The 20,676-nt window shown below is 42.6% G+C and overlaps 1 protein-coding gene across 17 annotated transcripts in view; it reads right to left on the bottom strand.

Annotated features, from left to right (window-relative positions):
* Nucleotides 1–20,676, bottom strand: part of BIN1 (bridging integrator 1) — a 122,328-nt gene that overhangs the window by 60,604 nt on the left and 41,048 nt on the right. For 16 of the 17 annotated variants that reach the window (XM_053402703.1, XM_053402712.1, XM_053402732.1 and 13 more), the window contains exon 2: nucleotides 6,614–6,694. In XM_053402703.1, the coding sequence (XP_053258678.1) occupies nucleotides 6,614–6,694 (81 nt within the window). Of the gene's footprint in view, nucleotides 1–6,613; nucleotides 6,695–8,248; nucleotides 8,341–20,676 lie in introns of those variants that run through there. The other variant, XM_053402765.1, reaches the window with a different exon arrangement.

Here is a 20,676-nt window from a genome sequence, read left to right as displayed (position 1 = left end):
TAGCAACTTTGCTGCTTTAAGGAACCCTTTTTCACCCTTCAATCACAAGAGAGGCTCATTATTCCTGCACACCCAAATGTCTCTGTGGCTAAATGAGTACCACAAAATTAGAAAGTTAGAAGGGGGGTGGAGAAAGAAACTGCCTTCCCCAACCTGGTACCTTCCAAACATTCTGGACTATGGCTCACATCAGCCCCATCCGGCATGGCCTTGGTTAGGAAAGATGGGAGTTGTCGTCCAAAACTCTGGAGATACCAAGTTGGGAAAGGTTGACCTATGGAGAGCAGATGAGCTATTGCTTTGACCAAAGTAGGCTGTAACCATATTCTCACTTCTCTAACCAACAGAACAAGTCCATGCCCAACATCATTTCTAGCATTCCTCCCTCCCACAGAAGACCCTAACTGGTGTTCTGAACTCAACCACAACTCTCTCTGTAAGTCAAAAGAACATGCTGGGAATTATTTTTAGCATTGATGCTTTCCCTGCCAACCACTCCCACAAGCAGGGAATGTCTGCATATGCAGCCCACCTGTTCCCTGCCAGCAGATCAAGGCTGCCTCCCTGCACAAGCAGAGCCTTCGAGCAGCTCCAGATGTAACAGAAAGAGGCATGAGAAAACTGCTTGTCACGTCAGCAGCTGCCATGCACGAAACCAGGATCAGTTCTTGATAAGCATCCATTTGCAAGCACTATAATACATAAACATTATGTGCCACTCTTAATAATATACACCCCCGAGAAGTCTGCAGTGAGAATTTAAAAAGTCAATGCAAACTTAACAAATGCAAAACACACGCTCTCTTGAAAGGAAAGAGTAGGCTATGCAATAAAACTACCGGTATTTCTGAAGAAGATAATAGTTTCAAGTCTGGTCCCTAAGAGATAGCAAAGCAGACACCAAGCCAGTTTGTTGAAGGGAATTCTACAATCAGTGTGTCACAGATGAAAATTATTGCCCCTGGTCACCACCCACCCTATGAGCTACATAGGAAGCTACCGTATTTTTTGCTCTATAAGACTCACTTTTTCCCTCCTAAAAAGTAAGGGGAAATGTATGTGCGTCTTATGGGGCGAATGCAGGCTGCACAGCTATCCCAGAAGCCAGAACAGCAAAAGGGACCGCTGCTTTCGCTGCGCAGCGATCCCTCTTGCTGTTCTGGCTTCTGGGATTCAGAATTTTTTTCTTCTTGTTTTCCTCCTCCAAAAACTAGGTGTATCTTACGGTCTGGTGCGTCTTATAGAGCGAAAAATACCATACTTTATTCAAAGTCAGACCATTGGTCCCTCTAGCTCAGCATTGTTTACACTAGGGTTTCCCAAACTTGCTAGCCAGGGATGATGGGGACTGTAGTCCAGAAACAGATGGAGACCCATGTTTGGGAAACCCTGGTCTACACTGACTGGAAGTGGCTCTCAAAGATTCAGACAAGGGTTCATCTCCCAGCCCTGCCTGGAGATGCTGGTGATTAAACCTGGGACCTTCTGTATTCAAAGCAGATGCTCTACCACTTGAGTTATGGCAATCCACATCTCTTTCAGCTCCACTCATATCAGATGCTGGTATCTTACATTGAATATATCTTAAAATAGCTTTCTTGGATCCCAGAATGAAACCTGGGGTCTTTTGCATGCAAAGCTGAAGGAATGCAGTAGGTCAACATCTGGGGAGGCTGAAGAGCAAGCTTTCCTTAAGGTACATGCTTTTACCATAATGCTAATGGGACTGGGGTAGTAGCAGCTTTCATGTGACTACTAAGCTTGTGCCCAAGGCGAGCTTTGAACTGAAAGCTAATTTGGTGCCATAGCTGAATAAAATGAACTGTGAAGCAGAAGGTCCTTGGTTCAAAGCTTGCCTTTGAGCATTGAATTTATAAGCCACTCTCTCAGCCTCAAGATGCAGTGTCCCCATCTCCCTTCAATACAGGGATATCACTGTGAACCAGTAATACCGGTCTATGTTCCTAATAGATGTGAGGAACTCTAGACATGTACACAAACAGTAGTAATTGGCCGTCACAGCAGATATGTTTTGCCACTATAATGCTATGTAAGCTATCAAGAGCCAATCACATCTGAGCAAGCAATTGCAAGTGGGTCAGTGCCACAGTTGCATAGAAAACTAGATCGCCCCACAATGCATAAGGAGAAGCCAATATTGCCCATGGATTGTCAACTTCAGTTTGGGAATATATTGTACTTGGAGCAGCTTGTTTTCTGCTCTTTTGGCTTAACTATTCATGTTTCATTGCATCAATTCTGATACAAGAGGTGAACATTAATCAAGAATTTTATAAAAGAGCAACAGGTAGATGCAAATAGCTACTGGCTATTATGTTTTCTAAGGGACGCGGGTGGCGCTGTGTGTTAAACCACAGAGCCTAGGACTTGCTGATCAGAAGGTTGGTGGTTCGAATCCCCGCGACGGGGTGAGCTCCCGTTGCTCGGTCCCTGCTCCTGCCAACCTAGCAGTTCAAAAGCACCTCAAAGTGCAAGTAGATAAATAGGTACCACTCTGGCGGGAAGGTAAACGGCATCTCCATGTGCTGCTCTGGTTCACCAGAAGCGGCTTAGTCATGCTGGCCACATGACCCGGAAGCTGTATGCGGGCTCCCTCAGCCAATAAAGCGAGATAAGTGCCGCAACCCCAGAGTCGGTCACTAATGGTCACCCCCCCTAATGGTCAGGGGTCCCTTTATTATGTTTTCTGAAAAACAGTTCTTGCTTCTTTTTCCCTGTAGCCCTTGGCACAACCCAAAATCTTCTCTGCACCTAGTCTTGATCTAGTCTTCTGAAGTCTATATTCTGTCTACTCTGTTTACACTGCTGACCGTGGGTCTTTTTTAAAAATCCTGCTCTGAAACATCTTTTCTCCTCCCGTGCCCCCATTTTTACCATTTTACTGAAAATAATTTCTCTGAAGACAAGTTCTGGGAGGCTCAGAAGCTTGTTCACTACTCTGTGACATTTCAGCTGGGTCTTAATAAAATGTATTTATACACCTTTTGCTTTGGGGGTGGGGGGTTCTAATGGCAAGAGGAAGCATGCAGCTATCTGCAGGATTTTGTACAGCAGCTTATTCTGATGGAAATAGCGCAAAGGACAGTAACTGAATGCAGATCATCCTAGGAGGAAGAATCCTCCTCCTCCTGACCATCCCCAGTTGTGCTGCTCGTCAAACTCCAGAGGGGTCTGAGACCACCGGAATGTTAGCACCGCTGCCAAAAAACAAGTCATGTTCGGCTTGTGTGTCACGTAGCAAAGTCAGCCTCTAAGCAAAGAGGGAGGGAGATCTCGTGCCATTCGCAGAGTAAAAAGGAAGCACGCTTGTCGTTCTCTGAATGGACATACAAGGTATTTAGAACAAGATCCCCCCTTCCCTCCCCATTCAGGAAAAAGAAAAAGATGACAGCGCTGTGCAATGAGAGAGACAGCTAAGTTTATATCTCTTCCACTTTCGCAGCAGACCATGTGCCAGCATGGACTGTAACAAAAAGAGACTCTCAGCCCAGGGCAAATCAAAGACAGCTGCCTGTCTTCACAGGAACACGGCAAACAATCGGTCCATTTTGCAGTGGATGCCCAGAAGCCATTTCCATCCTTCCTGGGATACCAGCTTGAATACAGAAGGCTCTTTAGCTGCACCGGATCAGCTTTATTTGGTGCTCTAGTTGCCCCAACTATAATTCCACGGTTGTGGAAATAGGCTGCTGCTTATAGCAGCCTAAGTGTAAGCAACTGACTTGATGAACAATGAACATATACTGGGCTATTTTATACTTATACTAGCAGAAGTAAATACAGAGACCTGGGCAATCAAGCAAAAGATTATCCACAAAGATCCATTTGTGGAGTGGGAATTGTGCCCCTTTTTACATGTAGAGGAGAGGGAGAGGGAGAAGAAGGACTGGGTAGCCACTTGTGGTCTGACCACAGTTGGGAATGTAGGGCAGTACCAGCATCAACAAAAGCCCATGTTGTTTGGTTGTTTGTTTTTTATACCCCAGCTTTTTCCCCCCTGATGGTACTCAATGCAGCTTACAAATAAAAACAAGAATCACTAAAACATAAATAATAATTAAAAAACAAGCAAACGCTAACAGAACTAAAACTATATATACATACATAAAATATGTTTAAAACATACAAATAATCACAGAAAAGCTGCTATTTGGCACCAGAGGGAAGCTGACATTTTTTTCCCTATTCATTCAAAACCTTGTCCACACCATCAGTTTAGAACGATATATTTAGTGGTGTTCTTACTAATTTGCTGCACATCAAAATGGAAGTGCTCATGTTTCAGAATTCTTGCATCTTCCTACCCATCATGCAATAAATACAGTTCCTCTCCCAGTTAACACCTCCATGACTGTCCTGGCTCCCACTTGTGGACGTAATACTCAGACTCTCTGCTTGGTTATTACAAAATGTTTTATTCCAGAATTTGCTACATGACCTAAACATATATCAAGTTGGAAGGTACACACTTAGCAGATTATTGCAAAGCTCTAGGATACATGGTTAGGTGTAAGCAAAGACATTGTCTCAAGACTTGACGTGCCCCCTGAGCTACCCTTCTGAAGAGGAGGGCGGGCACAATCGTTCACAGAAATCCCATCCTGAGCTGTGAGAATGGGCCAGGAGGCATGCTTGTGGGTCTGCTCGTGCCACCACAATCAGCATCACATCCTTGTAAGACAAAGTCAATAGTGCGAGTTCACTGTCTGACCTAGGGGGGAAGCATTTTGCTAGCAAGAGACTGGAGCACAGCCTGGTTCAAAAACCTTTCTCTTGGCACTCAGGACATCCACTGTCACTGAACTTCCTCCTGGCAAGCTGCTGGGCCCCTCCCCAGAATTGGTTTCACAACTCACATACTATTCTTCCTTCCCATCTGACCAGCCCTGCCAAAAGGTCTCCATAGGGCTCATGAAAATTATTACCCTCAAGACTGAATTACTAAAACATGCTCTTTATGGAAGTGGGCCCTTGGGTCTAGTCTGGAAGCTGCAGCTAGACTGATGATGAGAAGAAGCTACTGCCAACATACTATATGTGTGTTAAAATACCTGCAGTGGCTTCCTATTTGCCACCAAGCCAAATTCTAGTACTAGTGTACAAAGCCCTGAATAACTTAGTCCAGAGGTTTTCAATCTTTTTGGGTCTGTGGCTCCCTTGACCAACTTCATTCTTTCTGTGGCACCCCTGTGGGGCTCAAGAGTCCAGTTATGCCACCCCTTGCCTGCAAAGCCAACAATCCCTCGCCCCTTTTGATTGTGATTATATGCATTTACACTTCTGATTTTTTTAATTTCTGAGGATTTACATTTTTGGGGTTTAATGTTGATTTTAAAATTTTGTATATTTTTGTCATTGTATGCTGTTTTGAGACCTAAATACTGAAAAGCAGGAATTTTTTTTAATAAATACTATTGCAAGTACTGCATGAAACAAGTCTGGGATATATAACAGCAGGCACCTGCTAGATTCACATTACTTATCTGCACTGCAACGTTCCTGCTGCTTTGTCAACATTTGTTCATAAGGTTTATAATAACCACAGTAGCTGCATATTCACACAGCATGTGGCACTTTAGTACTGAAGTCTTCATCTACTTGAAAAAGCCTTGCAAACAACAAGGTCAACCCCCCTCCCACGGTTGCCTGCCATTTCAGGACATTGTGAGGCAAATTAAACATTCCAGGCAAATGCACTGAATAAAGCCCCAACGTTTAAATCATCATCATATCATATCCTCAATGAGTTAGGCAATACAGGATAGCCTTGGGAGGCTGCTATTTTGAGTCAAGGGAGGCCGTTGCTGAAGCCTTCCTCAGCACACACACACAAATTGTTTCGCTCAAAATTTCCAAGCTGCCTTTCTACATGAACTTATAGGTTCTGAAAGAGGCTGGTTTTCGCTTTAGCTTTGGGGTTTTTTAAATCATTTTCAGGGCATTTTTACATTTTACATTTGCATGCTGCACACGCATAACAAAAAACAAAAACAAAAAAATCCCAATGGATTTGACCAAAGGTCCATCTAGTACAGCAGCTTTTTCCTCACAGTGGCCAAACCACCTCAGACAAAGCCACAAGGATCTGTTTACTGTTGTTTCTTTGCTATTTGTGCTCTCTGCCATTGTGCAAAGCCAGCTCAGAAGTGCTTGTGCAACCCCACTGAAGGAGATTGCTAACAGCTTCATGGTGAAGGAGGGACAGAAGAGTCTGTTGCATCTTGGCCAATAGCCAGTCTGTTGCATTTCCATGCTGTTCATGGAGGAAGGCCCCTTTCTTCCACCAATTGTTAGCACGGAAGCCAAGTTAGTTGGTGAAGAAAAAACAGATCACACCATCTCTCCTTTGCCAGCCTGGATGAAATTCCACATATTTCCCTTCATGGTTAAATATGGAGGCTGTAAGATGGGGTCCCATTTCATAAAAAAGATTAGTCGTACTGGCTTAAAAGTATAATGTAAGAATATGGTGAAATTTGAAGTTATGTTAATATGTCTTCCTCCTACTGGTATCATTCTCACCCAGCCTCAGTTCCAACTATGAGTTAAGGAATGGTCAAGACTGACTGTTCGTATATTTAAAGTTGCTTACCAGTTGCTTGTTGAAGTTATGTACACATTGTTCAAATTGCTCGTCTTTTGTTTCATCAGCTTTGCCAAGTTTCTGAAGGACCTGCACATGCACAGAAAAAGAGAACAGAGAAGGGTATTGAAGTCACAAAATTTGAACATTTGTAACCAATAAAAGACAATTTGAGAGGAGGGGATCACAGTTTCAGCTTTACTGAGTGGCAGAGAACAGGGGGCAGGTTCAAACACTGGGAATGCCGCTTTTAAAGATCTCAAGAAACACTGCAGGAAAACCCCTCTGCTTGGAGAATTTGGATGGCCACTGCCCGTTGCAGAAGACAGTACTGGATGAATAGAGTGACTGCATGTCTTACTTTACTGTGAATAGTCCTCCAGTTTTAAGGCCTTTAAAGGAAAATGAACCATTAGAAGGGAGATTGGACCTTGGACAGCAGAAACCTTGCCTTTGCCCCTCAACAGCACTGAACAGCAAGCTGAGCTGTCACACAGATCAGTCCCTCTCATTATGATGAAATGTATTGCATTTCTATATCAATTATAGGAACGTTTCTAAATTTGCATATAAGCATATGCAAATTATATGCAAACAAGCACCCTCCTTTTTTGGTGATGCATAAATGGCCACCCTATGGACAAGATAGACCAGTGGTCAGTCTTGATATAAGGCAGCTTCCTAACATCAGTAGTTTTCTCTGTGCTTTTTTCTCCTGCATCACAAAGCCAATGTTTAATAGTTAGAAAAATTCAGCTAATAAAGTGGTACTAAATACAAAACTATAGAGTTGCACTTCATTTACTTAACTTTGCACTGCAGACCAGTTTACCAACTCTTTGGAAATGCAACATAGAAATTGAAGGGGGTTCGGATGACTCACAGACTATATTTCTCATGCAAAACTTATTTGTCCAGCCCTTGGCTGGAGAAGAGTGGTACTGAAAAATCTGCTGAACAGACAATATAAACCACTGTGCTGGTCCCCCAAGAGAAACTTCAGTTAATCTCCTCTCACAAATAACCTATTTTGTGAAAGAGGAAAATTCATATGCTGGAGGCATAAATGTTATCTTCAGATTTAAAAAAAATATATTAAGAGTTTCAGCCAGAACTGGAACTAGCTTGGGAGAGAGTCCTGTTGTTATCATTCTGCCACCAGGAAGGCTTGGAATAACCATGGCAACCAGCCAGGCCTCTCTTAGTACCAAGAGTCCTTTTTAACAATCAAGTTCACCCACCATTCCAGGCGGAGTAAATTTTAATCAAGACACTTTATTTATCAGCCCTTCCCTTTTAACACTCTTGATTCAAGTGGGTCGCTGAAAGTGGAGTTGCCCACACAGCTAACCCAAGGCTGTTCAGCTTGAGTGACTGAAGGGGGGAGCAGCAAAGGACACGAACAGTAATGTATGTAGATAGCTTCAGCTGCCACAAATCACGCTTAGGGCTGTTTCAGATGTGCATGTAAAATATTTTACATGACCACCTATAAATGTTACCAGCTGATGCAGCTCATGCATGAAATCATGAAGTTCCACTTATGAGGGAACTGGTATGAGCAATGGCTACTTATCAAGTGGCAAACCCAATGGCACTTATCCAGTGACACATAATGTATGACACATAATATTTGGAACCGACCTATGGAGAGAAGAAAGTTTGATGAATCCGGCAAGATCACACACAAGGCCCCTCTAGTCTGGTATTCTGTTTCCAACAGCTTGCCAACCAGATGCCTGTGGAAGGCCGATAAGCAGGACATACTGACAACAGTCCTCTCTTGCTGCTCTACAGCAACTAGCTATTCAGAGGCAGGGTGCTTGTGATCCTGGGGGTAGTTTATAGCCATCATGACTAGTAGTCATTTAAAGCTACATGGATACGTTCAACTGATCCATCAAAGCTTCCTGGTTTGCAGGGAAACTATAGTTTGTAACCAACAAACTATGGCTTCCTGTTAATCAAACATAGAAGTTTCTAATCTCTTCCAATTACATGCAGAGGAAGGGGGGAGTCATTGTCAGTCCTCCGCACTATGGCTCAGACTTCAGAGTATCATCTAAGTGCAGCCATTCTCCTTAGGGTGCATTAGTATTCCTGCTGTTTAGAAACTATCCGTGTGTGTGTGTGTGAGAGAGAGAGAGAGAGAGAGAGAGAGAGAGAGAAGCATTCCTGGAGGGGAAAGTGGGGAATCAGTATATAAAGAACCTCCTCATTCACCCAACGCTGATAACAAATACAGAAGATGTGGCTACCTCCTTGTTTGTTGGCATGACAGAGCTCAAGACACAACCCACATATCAACTACCGTATTTTTTGCCCTATAAGACTCACTTTTTCCCTCCTAAAAAGTAAGGGGAAATGTGTGTGTGTGTTATGGAGCAAATGCAGGCTGCGCAGCTATCCCAGAAGCCAGAACAGCAAGAGGGATTGCTGCTTTCACTGCGCAGCGATTCCTCTTGCTGTTCTGGCTTCTGAGATTCAGAATATATTTTTTTCTTGTTTTCCTCCTCCCAAAACTAGGTGCATCTTGTGGTCTGGTGCGTCTTATAGAGAGAAAAATACGGTATTTAGGCCCTGCTTAGAGATGCCTACTTTAAACTCTAAGAATCCCTAGTATATAAGCACTGAATTTAGAAAGAGATCCAAGATTCCCGTTCATTTCACACTGTCATTTTGAATTTAGTCATACATGCACACACATATAGACAGCTGATTCTCTGTAGCATTGCAACATGCATCACAAAGCACTCAGATTTCAGAGTATCATTCTGTCCAAGTGTGCAAAAACATCACTGAAGACCAGTATTTAATCACTGAGTGGGTGGCTAGCTAAGCAACATCCTCTGCAGAAATTGGAGCTCTCCGAACTCAACCAGTCTGGAAACACAGAAGGCTATGTTAGCAGGGAATGTGATACGCACTTGGCCACCAACTTGTGTTTCCACCACGCCTGTTATAAATCCACCTAACCTTTTGGGGTTGGGGGAGGAAGTTCTCCTGCTCAAGGCCTTACAGACCCCTTTTTTTTTTCTTACTTCATAGTGCCCTTTGGGGGCTAATCTAAGCTATCAGATGCCATTATTCCAAGCTAAATGGGTTATTTCATTGGTATGCTAACTTGTTGGAATTTGTTGTTTCAATTGTTTTAGCTGGTTTTGCTGTTATATTTTATGGGTTTGTATTTGCACATGTTTGTAAACCACTTTGAGAAGCAAATTGGCCTTAAAAAGCAGTCTAATAAATAATAAACAGAATGCAAACTGCACATTTTGAAGACTATTCCTGAGACAGCATTTTAAAAGTTGCATTTTGCATGCATACCATGCATAAGAAATCAAAGGTACACAATTGTCTGTTACTCCTTTTTTAATATCCTGCTACCCATTGGAGGGTAACAATTCATGCTGTGCATGCTCACACGCTCGCTCTCTCTCTCTCTCTCTCTCTCTCTCTCACACACACACACACACACACACACAACACTTCTATCCATCACGATTGCTTGCAACCTTCACCAAGGTTGCAAACAGCCAGGCAGGTGAACTCAGCACTATGCAGGATCAATCTGCCAAGTCATTTTTCATTTGCTCCACACATCCCCTGATTAGGCTGAGAAGATTAAGGTTTATCCGCACATATTTAAAGAGACCTCAAATCAATTTTCTCATAGCAATACAGCATTACTTGACAAAATTTACAGTTTGCAAAGAGGGAGCAGGGAAGAATTGGGATAGTCAAGTGTGTGTGTCTTCAGAATGCATTTGAAAAGCCAAATAACAAAATTTCAATCCTTTCTAGGATATGCACAACTCTGGATAAGGGGTCTAGAGAGCTCCATGTTCCAATAGCTATCGCAGTGAGAGACAGTAAAATCAAACTCCAAGAGCAAATTCTGGTAGCTCTTTCAAAATATTGAGGTGGTCATATTTATAGTTTCACACTAAATACAGAAAGTGTAAGAGTAAATGGCAAATCTGAAAGGAAATAGAATGTGTTTTTAAAAGATTTTTAAGCTTTGCGCCATAGTCCTTCTACGCAGCAGTTTGGAAAACCCTAATGCAGAGTCTTCTTTGAGAACACAGAAGGAGTTGCACACTTCTTTGGCTCCTAGCTACCATCCTCAATTAGAACAAGGGAATAGCTAATACAAAGAGCCATTTGAAAAAGCATAGGCTGACTCACAGGTAAAATGATCAATTCTAAACTGGGGAAAGGGTCATTTAACAAAGATAAGAACTCAGAATGTTACAAAAGCTCAAAGGTGACACAGAACAAGCAACTAATGTAGAAAATGCGGTCATAAAAACAGGCATGGAACTGTCTGCTAAAGGTCTGTCCAGGGCACATGTGTACGAGCTCAAAATTTATGTGAAGCTATAGTTCCCAAGAAGCCTGATTAATTAATTACTATGTATTTTTAATAGTTCAGCTTTGAGTTTGCAATAGTTCAACTCAGAGGGCCAAATGAGATAAAATATGAAATTGATCTTTCTGTTTTAAATAATGGACGGGGTTTTTTTTAAAAAAAAATGAAAATTGGACTCCCAGCAAGTGGGGAAGAAGGAAATTAACATTTTCCTCCCCTGCCATGGTCCTAACTAAAATCATTTCTGCAAATCGTGCTCTTTGGCATTCCCATGAAAAACTTCCTCCTAATGCAAAATAGCAGTTCCTGAGGAGCAAGTGCAGAAAAAGCAGAAAGGGTTAAATTTCTCTGCCTGCTGCAAATTCACAATAGTTACCAACCTCCTGTCCCAAGAAACTATTATTTACAAAACTTCAGGACTGGGTTCAGCCAGCTTTAACCAAATACTGAGTGTAACTTCTCTACACTCCAAAACAACTAGGACCATGGTGATTTGGATTCAAGTTCCTACTCAGCCATGAAGCTAAACAGATGACCTTGCTCTCTAACCTACCTCACAGGGTTGTTGAAACAAGCAGTGGAGGATGAGACCGAGGAGAAAAAGAGGGTTGAGAGAACTACCATATTTACTTGAGTCTAATGCGCCATTGAATCTAATGCGCACCTCAATTTTTAGAACCTTGAAACCAAAAAAGGTATTTGCTGGAGAATGTAAATGTGCCATCAAATCTAATGTGCACCTTAATTTTCACAATGTAATTTTGTCCCAAAAAAATAGTGGGCATTAGATTTGAGTAAATAAGGTAAGTAAGGTGCCCTGAACTTATTGGAGGAAGGGTGGGATAAATCTGAAATAAATACGTATTTTAGTCATATTCGAAAACAGTGTTAGAAACTCCAATATATAAGCTAGGCACCAAATGGCTCCTTATACCAGAGTTAAGGTTACCCAAAAAGAATGCCTAGTTGCCATTTTTGGGCCAGGTGGCTTGAAATACTTATTTTTCAATACAACATTTTGGTTCCTTGAATTCATTCTCTTTGTGCAGATACAATATAATGGATAGAATTCTTCAGGATGTGTTGATAGTGTGGGAAAACAATCAAGATCCAAGGATCCTTAGGCATGCACCTCCAGATGATGGAGAGGTCAGGCATCATCCTGGCGCCTGGGCATCTTCACTTGGTTACAAAGTGGCTGATAGCCAGGTGCAAAATGCACCTGGTGAATTTTGAATGCTGTCTGAAAACCGCACAGGCTATACCACTTCTTACAACTATTGACTTTCTAAGAGACAGAATTCAGGCTTTATATGTTACCAGGTTCTTAAAAGGAGAGTCCACTGTAAGAGTGTGCAGATCAGAATGTATAAAGTGCTGCTTATAGGCATGCATGATGTACAAAAGCCCTGAAAAGCCTTGAATTATTGGGAGGGGGGCACAGTTAAATGGCTCTTAATCTCAGGGATTTCCAGCAACTGGAAGGTACTATTCCAAACCCTGTGCCTCTGTGATGATGGTCAACGCCTTATATCAGCCTCCCCCAATCTGGTGCCTTACAGTCATTTCTCACTAACCACAGCTAGCATGGACAATGGTCAGGGGTAGTCAGAGTTGGAATCACATAACATCTAGAGGGCATCAGATTGAGGAGGGCTGCCTTATATTACAAACCATCCCACTTCAGGCCATTGCCACATTTTGCATGTGGAAGGGCTTTCTATGCAGGATCAGCTCCTAAAAAAATTCAGACAGAATTCAAAATCTCTGCAAGGGGCTCCTCTTGGAGAGGCAGATGATGCAGCAGATATTTGGCTCCAGCATCAGGAGAAATCACCATTCAGAGGGAGGGAAGGGGTGTTTGCTGTGCTCACACCACAGCAAACAGGGAGGTGGTGTTGGCTGTTGACAAGAGGCAGCACCCAACCCCTGGGAATTGGAACAGGACCAAACCCAAGATGAAGTGGAAGACTTCAACTGACCTTCCCACCCAAGTGTGTCCAAATCAGATCCTCGAGAGAAATACTTTGGTACAAAACCTTTTGCTGAAGCAGCAGATGGCAAATAACGCAAGCAACATCAGTTATGTGTGTCCGTTTTGGCCACTAATGAACTGTGAGCTCATAGGATGACATCCATCCCCTGGAGAAGTAAGTGCAAGTGGTGTCAGATTAGACCGTTCCCAGGCAGCTATTGGCGCTCCGCTCTCCCCCATCCTCCCCCTGCGTAACGCCATCGCGCTTAATCTGTCGGATCATTGCAAAGCCAGATAAAGTTAGTTAGGATTGAAACTTCAGGCTCTTTGCAGCTATAAATGGAGCAGATTTGCCCAAAGACAGTTGATGGAAAGAACCTAGCAGAAGTCAATGTAGCACCCAGGATCAGCTCACAATGGCAAGAATTAGTTGTATGGTTGGAGGAGGAGGAGGAGGAGGAGGAAAGGGAGGGGAAAACACGTGGGAGGCTGAACCAATGATCTGGTTGCATTTAAACTGTTGAATAACCAACAGCTCCTCGCTTCTGCCACATTCCTCCTGGTACCTTCCATTTACCCAGAGAACTGCTGGCAGTTTTAACGCCCAGAGATCAGCAATACAACACAGAGCCAGCAATTGCCCCCATATTACAGATGCAGTATGAAAAATAATATTATACTCAATTTGCGGATATGGAAGTCTATTAGCAGGATATGACTTTTCGCCTCCAATATCCTGGAACATCCTGGAATTTTCAATATGGGTTTTGGCAGAGACTTCCATAGGCCAGTTTTTTGTTTTGTTTTGTTTTACCCGGGATGCTCATGGTCTAAAACCAACATCCATAGCGTAAGAAGCTGAACAGAAATTCCACCGATGCAAATAATTAAGAGAGACAGCAAATTAATCAATATGCTTAAGACATGCAAGACACCAGCATCTTCACAGACATTCAAGAGAGACAAAGGAAATTCATATGGGAGAAGGGAATCACAATATGGTGGCTTGCTCCACCCCCTGACCTAGAGCATCAGAAGAGAGCCTACCTGGGTCCACTGAAATATATCTAGGGTCCTATCTATACAAGCAGGATTCCCACATACCGGTAAGCTTTATCCACATTTAGGTGAATGCACAGGGATCAGAATGTTCAGAAACTTCAGCTAGCACAGAATTTAGTACCCAGGTTGCTCACCAGGGTAAGATGGTTTTAACATATCACACCAATCCTGTCACAACTTCACTGCTCTAATTTGTTTCCGAGCCCAATTCAAAGTGATGGTTTTGACCTATGAAGCCTTAAATGGCTCAGGACTGCCATACAGTGGCGGAGCTTCATGCTCCGGCACCGGGGGGAGGAGAGCAGGCGGGGGGGGCCGCTGTGATGGCACCCTGCCGGGATGGCGCTGCCAGGGACGGTGCTCCCCCCGCACTCCTCTTCCTTTGCCAGTGCTGCCATACCTCAAGGACCACCTCTCCCCATATGAACAGACCTGGACCCTGAAATCGTCACGTGTTGCTCATCTTTGTGTGCCTCCTCCATGAGAAGTCTGGAGAGTGGCAGCACAAGAATGGACCTTTTCTGCCATGGCTCCCCACTTGTGGAATACTCTCCCCCTCCCCCTCCCCAGGAGGCTTGCCTGTCGCCTTCATTATATATATTTAGACAGCAGGTGAAAACATTATTTGCCCAGACCTATGGCTTTTTAAATGTGTTTGGGATGTTAGGGGGGGTTGTTATTATGTTATGTATTATTTATTTTTATACCATAAACCACCCTGTGAACTTTGGATATAATATAGTTATATTATTATTGTTGTTGTTGTTATGCTGTTATACACACACACACACACAAAACACACACACACACATTTATTTCATCCAGTTTGTAGACTGGAGTAACAGGATCTTCTGGCCTACTGCATCTACTTCTGGGATAAAAAATATCCTTAAGAAAATGTGGCACATTCCTCTTCAAGCGAGGAAATACTTAATATGAGCACATACCTTGAATAATTTCACCCTTAAAAAGCTAAGAAGCTAGACTGAAGTTTTATTTTAATTTATTTTCCTGACTCAAAATAATAAACCATTGTATCATCTGAGAATATCTTCTGTTACAAAGATACAATGCGGGGATGGCAGCCATTTCTAACCATATTGATGGTATAAATATTTTGCTTGTCTTATCTTACAAAGGAGTGCTTGTTAGCTGTATTTTGAGCAAACAATAATTTTCTGGAATTGAGATTACCGCAGTAACATCAAGGCCCCAAACTCAAAATATGTTGTTGTTGTTGTTGTTGTCGTTTATACCCCGCCTTTTTTCCTGGTAGGGCCTCAGAGAGATGATTATCTTAGGATGTTGCAAGGAGCATCTTGTGGACAGTAGCACTAAAGACTAATGGATTTGTTATGGCATAAGCTTTGGCAGCAACTATCTACCTACCCAGTGGTGGGACTTTCAGAACAGCTTCCTTTGTCACAAAGACTAAACCCACAGAAAGGAGAGGATCAATTGGCCTTTTGAAAGATGCCACAAGACTCAGGGTGCACTCAGACATGGAGATTATTGCATGCGTCTTCCTGGTTATGATGTTAGCACTTCTGTTCCAGTTTCTAATGTTCCTTGTACATTACATTGCCTGTTGTGCTGTGGGACTGTGGCTTTTTCATCAGTGCATAGCCATGTAGCACCAAATTTCATTCACACCTGCAGTGTGACACAATGGACATCATGGGACAGTTGCCACCTTTTATGGCATGTGTGTTTCTGTTTCCCAATTCATCCCCCATGTGCATGATGGAAAAGAACTGTATGCAAGAATACTACCCAACTTGGTCACATGCATGGTCCAAGAAAACCAGTGGGAAAATTACAGTGTAAAACTCCCACAAATTTTCCTGGTTAACAGGACTGCAAGCGAATTCTTTCTGAAAGCAAGTATCACGGAAATGAGCAGTACTCATCCACTAGATTTCTGGAAGTGGCTTTTACATTGCGTGAAAGATGACATAAAGCATGAAAAATATCAGGAAAAGGCAACATTGGGAAGATGGAATAAAGTGCCATCTGAACACAGCCTCATTGTGATTTGTAACCCTGCCCTAGTTTTTCGAAGAGAAAAAAATCAATCTGAGCATGACAAATCTCTTCTGAACTACATTTTCAGACAGTATCTTTCACAGCTTTTGAACCAGCAGGTGTGTGTTTTAGATAGGAATAGCTGCCGTCTTTTTCTGCACTGCTTCAGCACAAGCAGAGGTCTCTGTCATAAGATATGAAGCCAACCCTGTCCAACAGTGCTCCTTTCACCTTCATAAAGGCCTCAATCCATCTTGTGTAGTTTTCTGGTAAAGCAAATTTTATCTGACAGCAGGAGAAAAGCTTCAAGTGGCCTTTAGGTCATGCCACAGCATCAAGCTAGCTCGGAAAGTGGCACGGAAAGAACATTAGGTCAGACAGGCAATTAGTCCCTTCGTTTCACCCGCCTACCTTGCCCTTCCTTTACCTACAAAATACAGGGATTCCTTCGGAGGGTGACCACCACAATGTCTAGGGCTGCAGCTGCCCCCATCCCAGGAGACAGACGGTGAGATTCAACATTGTGCTATGGCGAATGCCCCATTGGTGCAAAAACATTGCAGCTTGCCAGTTGAAATAACACCCCCCCTCACCCATCCCACTATTTGGGGGGTGGGGTTTTTCTGACCCCCCCCAACCCAATTTCAGGGGGCATGAAGAGGAGGGGGAAAGACCTGCTGTGCAAGTGGGAGCTCTCATGCAGGCCTTGTGCTGACAGAACTTGACAGATGAATCCCACTCAAAGCCACACCAGAGCAAAAGGATAACGCATCTTCTTGCATTGCAGCCTGCCGCCACTTAGTAAATGATACAGTCCAGCTATTTATTTTCAAAAGGTGCAATTTCCCCACCAATTCAGATGCCCAACCGTATAGTGATCATGTCTCTCTGGAAGTCCCTGTTGCTCAAGCATATAATGGCCTGGGCTCACACATCACATTAAAGGATGGCTAATGTTGAATGAGCAAATATGCAGCTGCACAAAGAGAAACTATCAGGCTTAAGGGCCTTTTTATTAAAGCAGATTGTGTGCTTTCTCAGTCATCCAAGTACAGCTAACATCTCACGTACTAGAGTTGAAGTTAAGCCACATGGTGACTATTCTTCTAAACCTACTCAATATACCGTAAATCCAGTTTCAAATTGGGACTGATCAATAGTACACAAGTGATTTCCTAGTCAGGTAAAAATGAAATCTGATCAGGCATTCACAGATTGATACGAGTCAGACAATTTGTTCTAATTAAAATGCATCGTTGTTTCTACACTGTGGAAGCAGGAGCTACTCGCTATCAACGGTCAAGTGTTCTATAACCTGAATTTCCCAACTAAGTGCTGTTCAAAATTCAGAAGCAAGAACCATGTAAAAGAAGGAGATAGAAACAACAAGCTGTAAACAGGGAAAGGAGAGAAAACCATGTTTCAATATTTAAGTGCCTAGAAGACAGAACAATGTGATTACCTACAGCCACAGGTTTACAAAAGTAGGAAAACGTTTTCTATCGAGGGCCACATTCTCACTGGGCAATGTGTTACAAGGAGCATACTGGCAGTGGGTGGAGGAGCTAAGCCAGTGGGAGGCACCCACCCCTTTTTCTCTCTTTTGGCACCTGTGTGAAGTTCTTCACTTCTTTATATGGAAAACGTTCTTTAAACAGAGCAATCTTGCAAGCACTTTCATTGGGAAGTGGGGGGATTGAGACTGGAAGACATGCAGTAATGCCCACATGAAATAACCAGAGGTCTCTTCTGTTTCTTAATGAATACTGAATACCAGATTTAGAATGTTAATGGAAGTTTCGACTTAAGTGAAGTTTCTTGGTATGAAGAATTTCAGTTCCAGAATCCTTATCAGTTCTCTGTCTTATTAGGAACCCTAGTAAGTTTCTCCTTTTTGCCAGTGACCACTAAAATAGGCTTGTTCCTGATTACTGGAGAAAATGCCTTATTTTTCCAACACCGGCCATAAGAATGGTAAAGGCAGTAAGCAAAAAAGAAAAAGGCTGTTTTAAGCCTGTGATCTTGTGTCAAATTGGTTTTCTAAATTAGGCATTGACATTTCCCTGAACCAATGTCAGTCTCTCAGGGAAGCCTCAGTTACTAGGGCTGTTCACGTTGCATCTAATTATAGTTTTTAACTTTGGAGGGAATTGACAGAAGAGGATTACAGAGCGGTTTCTGGTGCTTCCTATTCAGTTTTCTCACATGCTCAACATGCAGGTCCTCTTCTGGAGAATAATCTTGATTACCAGCTGCCAAGTATACTCCTGGTTGGGGGGGATATCCAAAAAGCACAATTCCCCAATCAACATTATTATTATTATTAGTTGAATTTATATACCACCCTCTACCCAGAGGTGTAGCAACATTGTTTTCAGGGCCTAATTCTTAAGAGACAGAGAGAAGGATTCGAGCTTACCTAGTGTCACCTGAAAAATATGTTTTTATATGTGTTGGTAGCCACCCAGAGTGTCTGGGGCAACCCAGACACATGGGCAGGGTATAAATATTATTATTATCATTGTTGTTGTTGTAGTTAATTTATTCCCATTGTTACAATTTTTCACTTTGGTACACATCTCCCACCTTAAGCAAGCATTACATAAACAAGCATCTCAAACACATGCCTGTAAACTACAACTTCATTTCTTTCATGAAACAAGTGGATTTTTATTGACACGCATTGTGTTTGCCAGCAATTAAAGCAAAGCGTCACTGCATTCTTCATCCTTACAGGTAGCCATTAAACATTTAGCTATAGCTGCATCCTAATGTGATCTGCTATGTGAGAGCAGTTTACAATATAAAAACACAAAAGTACATAACATAGTAACATATAGGGGCACCAACTATGGAGGGTCATGGGGGCCAGGTCCCCCTCCAATACTTTCAAGAAGGGGGCCATCCCCCTCCCATTTCCCCAGTGATTCTCAAAAGAATGCACCAGTACAAAGATGCTTGGCCCTGCCACATCCTTATGAGGATTGCCAGGGACCCGGCCAGGCAAACCATCTTCACCCCACACATCCCTTTGATGATCACCAGAGCTCCTTCCTGCAATAAGTTGAATGGATTTTGTGAAAGGGTGGACACACACATGCACACCCTTCCAAATCAGTGTTTTCAACATTTACAATTCTTGCTACGAACCCTAAAGAAGCATGTTGCAAATCCAGCATCTCTCCATTTCCTGCCTTCTTCCTGCAGGCCCAGTTACAGATTCACTCACTTCTACTCTCCATAAATATTTTGTGCTCTCGGATAACAGAGATCTGATTTAAAGATCAGCAGGTTTTATTTTTGACAACACTGGGAAAGGGCTCGATTACCAAGCTTGGACATGAAGCCTTGTTTGCTCAGTTCTGGGTTCGAAGGGTGGCGACAGATGCTGAATATATTACATGCAAGTGGACAAGAGCTGTCATTGCCGGATGGACTGGAGCAAGACACAATGGAAAGCTTTTGCCGCTGCAACTCAATAGGAGCTCTGTTGAGAAATCCCCAGTATAGTTTCTCTTTATCTCTGCCACCGCATTGGACGTAGTCATTTGGGTTTGCTGCTGCTGTTGTTGTTTAAAAAAGGCATGTCAGAGAAACAACAGAGAAACAATTAATTTAATTCATACAACAGAAGAGGTAGACGAAAAAGCTGAAGAGCTTCATGAACTTCTCATAATATGGCTCTTCTAAAGAAACATGAACCTCAAAGGCATGGATTCAAAAGCATGTGTGAAAGTGGAGGGGAAGAGGTTGTCCTGATCTGTCTAACTTACTTGAGAGGGAGACAAGAAAACAACTTCTTTGAAATATTAGAGATTAGCTGTGATCTATCCTCACCCACAAAGGAACAGTACAATGTTATCACTAAAAACCTCAGTGTGAATGTTCAGGAGGAATACAGCAAACATGAGTAAATGGCAGGATTAAAACGATTATGAAGATAAGCAGGCATAAGCCTCAGTCTTGCACACTCCTTCCTTACCTTCCTCTACATAGGAGGGGAGCTATAAAGCCCTCACTTTGAGTTAGCCGCAAGTCATAGGTTGTCTTTACGTCAGAAAACAACAAACTACAGTTATAGTTTGAAACTAGTTTTGATATCCAGTTTTTTCCTTAAACTGCAGCTGGTGATCCTAGACTATAGGCAAACCATGGTTAGAACAAACCATAGCTGGCCACTGTGTCTGAATGCAGCAAATCACAATTTGCTTGAAGCATGGTTTGCCCACAAATCAGGATCTGAAGCTACAGTTTGAGCCTGGTTTGGGGACAAACCATGGTTTGGGCAAACCACAATTTGCTGTATTTGGAAGCAATTAAAAACTATGATTTGATACTAATTCAAAGTAAATGCTTCTAACCTTCTCTCCTCCATTCATAGGAAACTAAGAAAGAAGTGTGTTAGGCCAAAGATCATGCCTGGTCGTCATCATGGCAACACCTATTTTGTCATGTCTGAATTCAGCCTCCTTGAACAAGGAAGCCCTTTTTTTTCTTTTTTCTTTTTGGCAACTCATTGGTAACATGCCAAAATATGTTATGACCTCTATTCTGGATTTAGAGAGGTATCACAAATACATCCAGGTCTTGTTTTGGATTAAGAGGGATGACAGCACTTCCTGATGTGGTTCTAGGAAA

This window comes from Podarcis raffonei, chromosome 1, assembly GCF_027172205.1.
Source record: "Podarcis raffonei isolate rPodRaf1 chromosome 1, rPodRaf1.pri, whole genome shotgun sequence".
In the NCBI taxonomy this organism is placed as follows: domain Eukaryota; kingdom Metazoa; phylum Chordata; class Lepidosauria; order Squamata; family Lacertidae; genus Podarcis; species Podarcis raffonei.
Note: the sequence above shows the minus strand (reverse complement) of the source record. Positions and strands in the feature narration are given on the sequence as shown.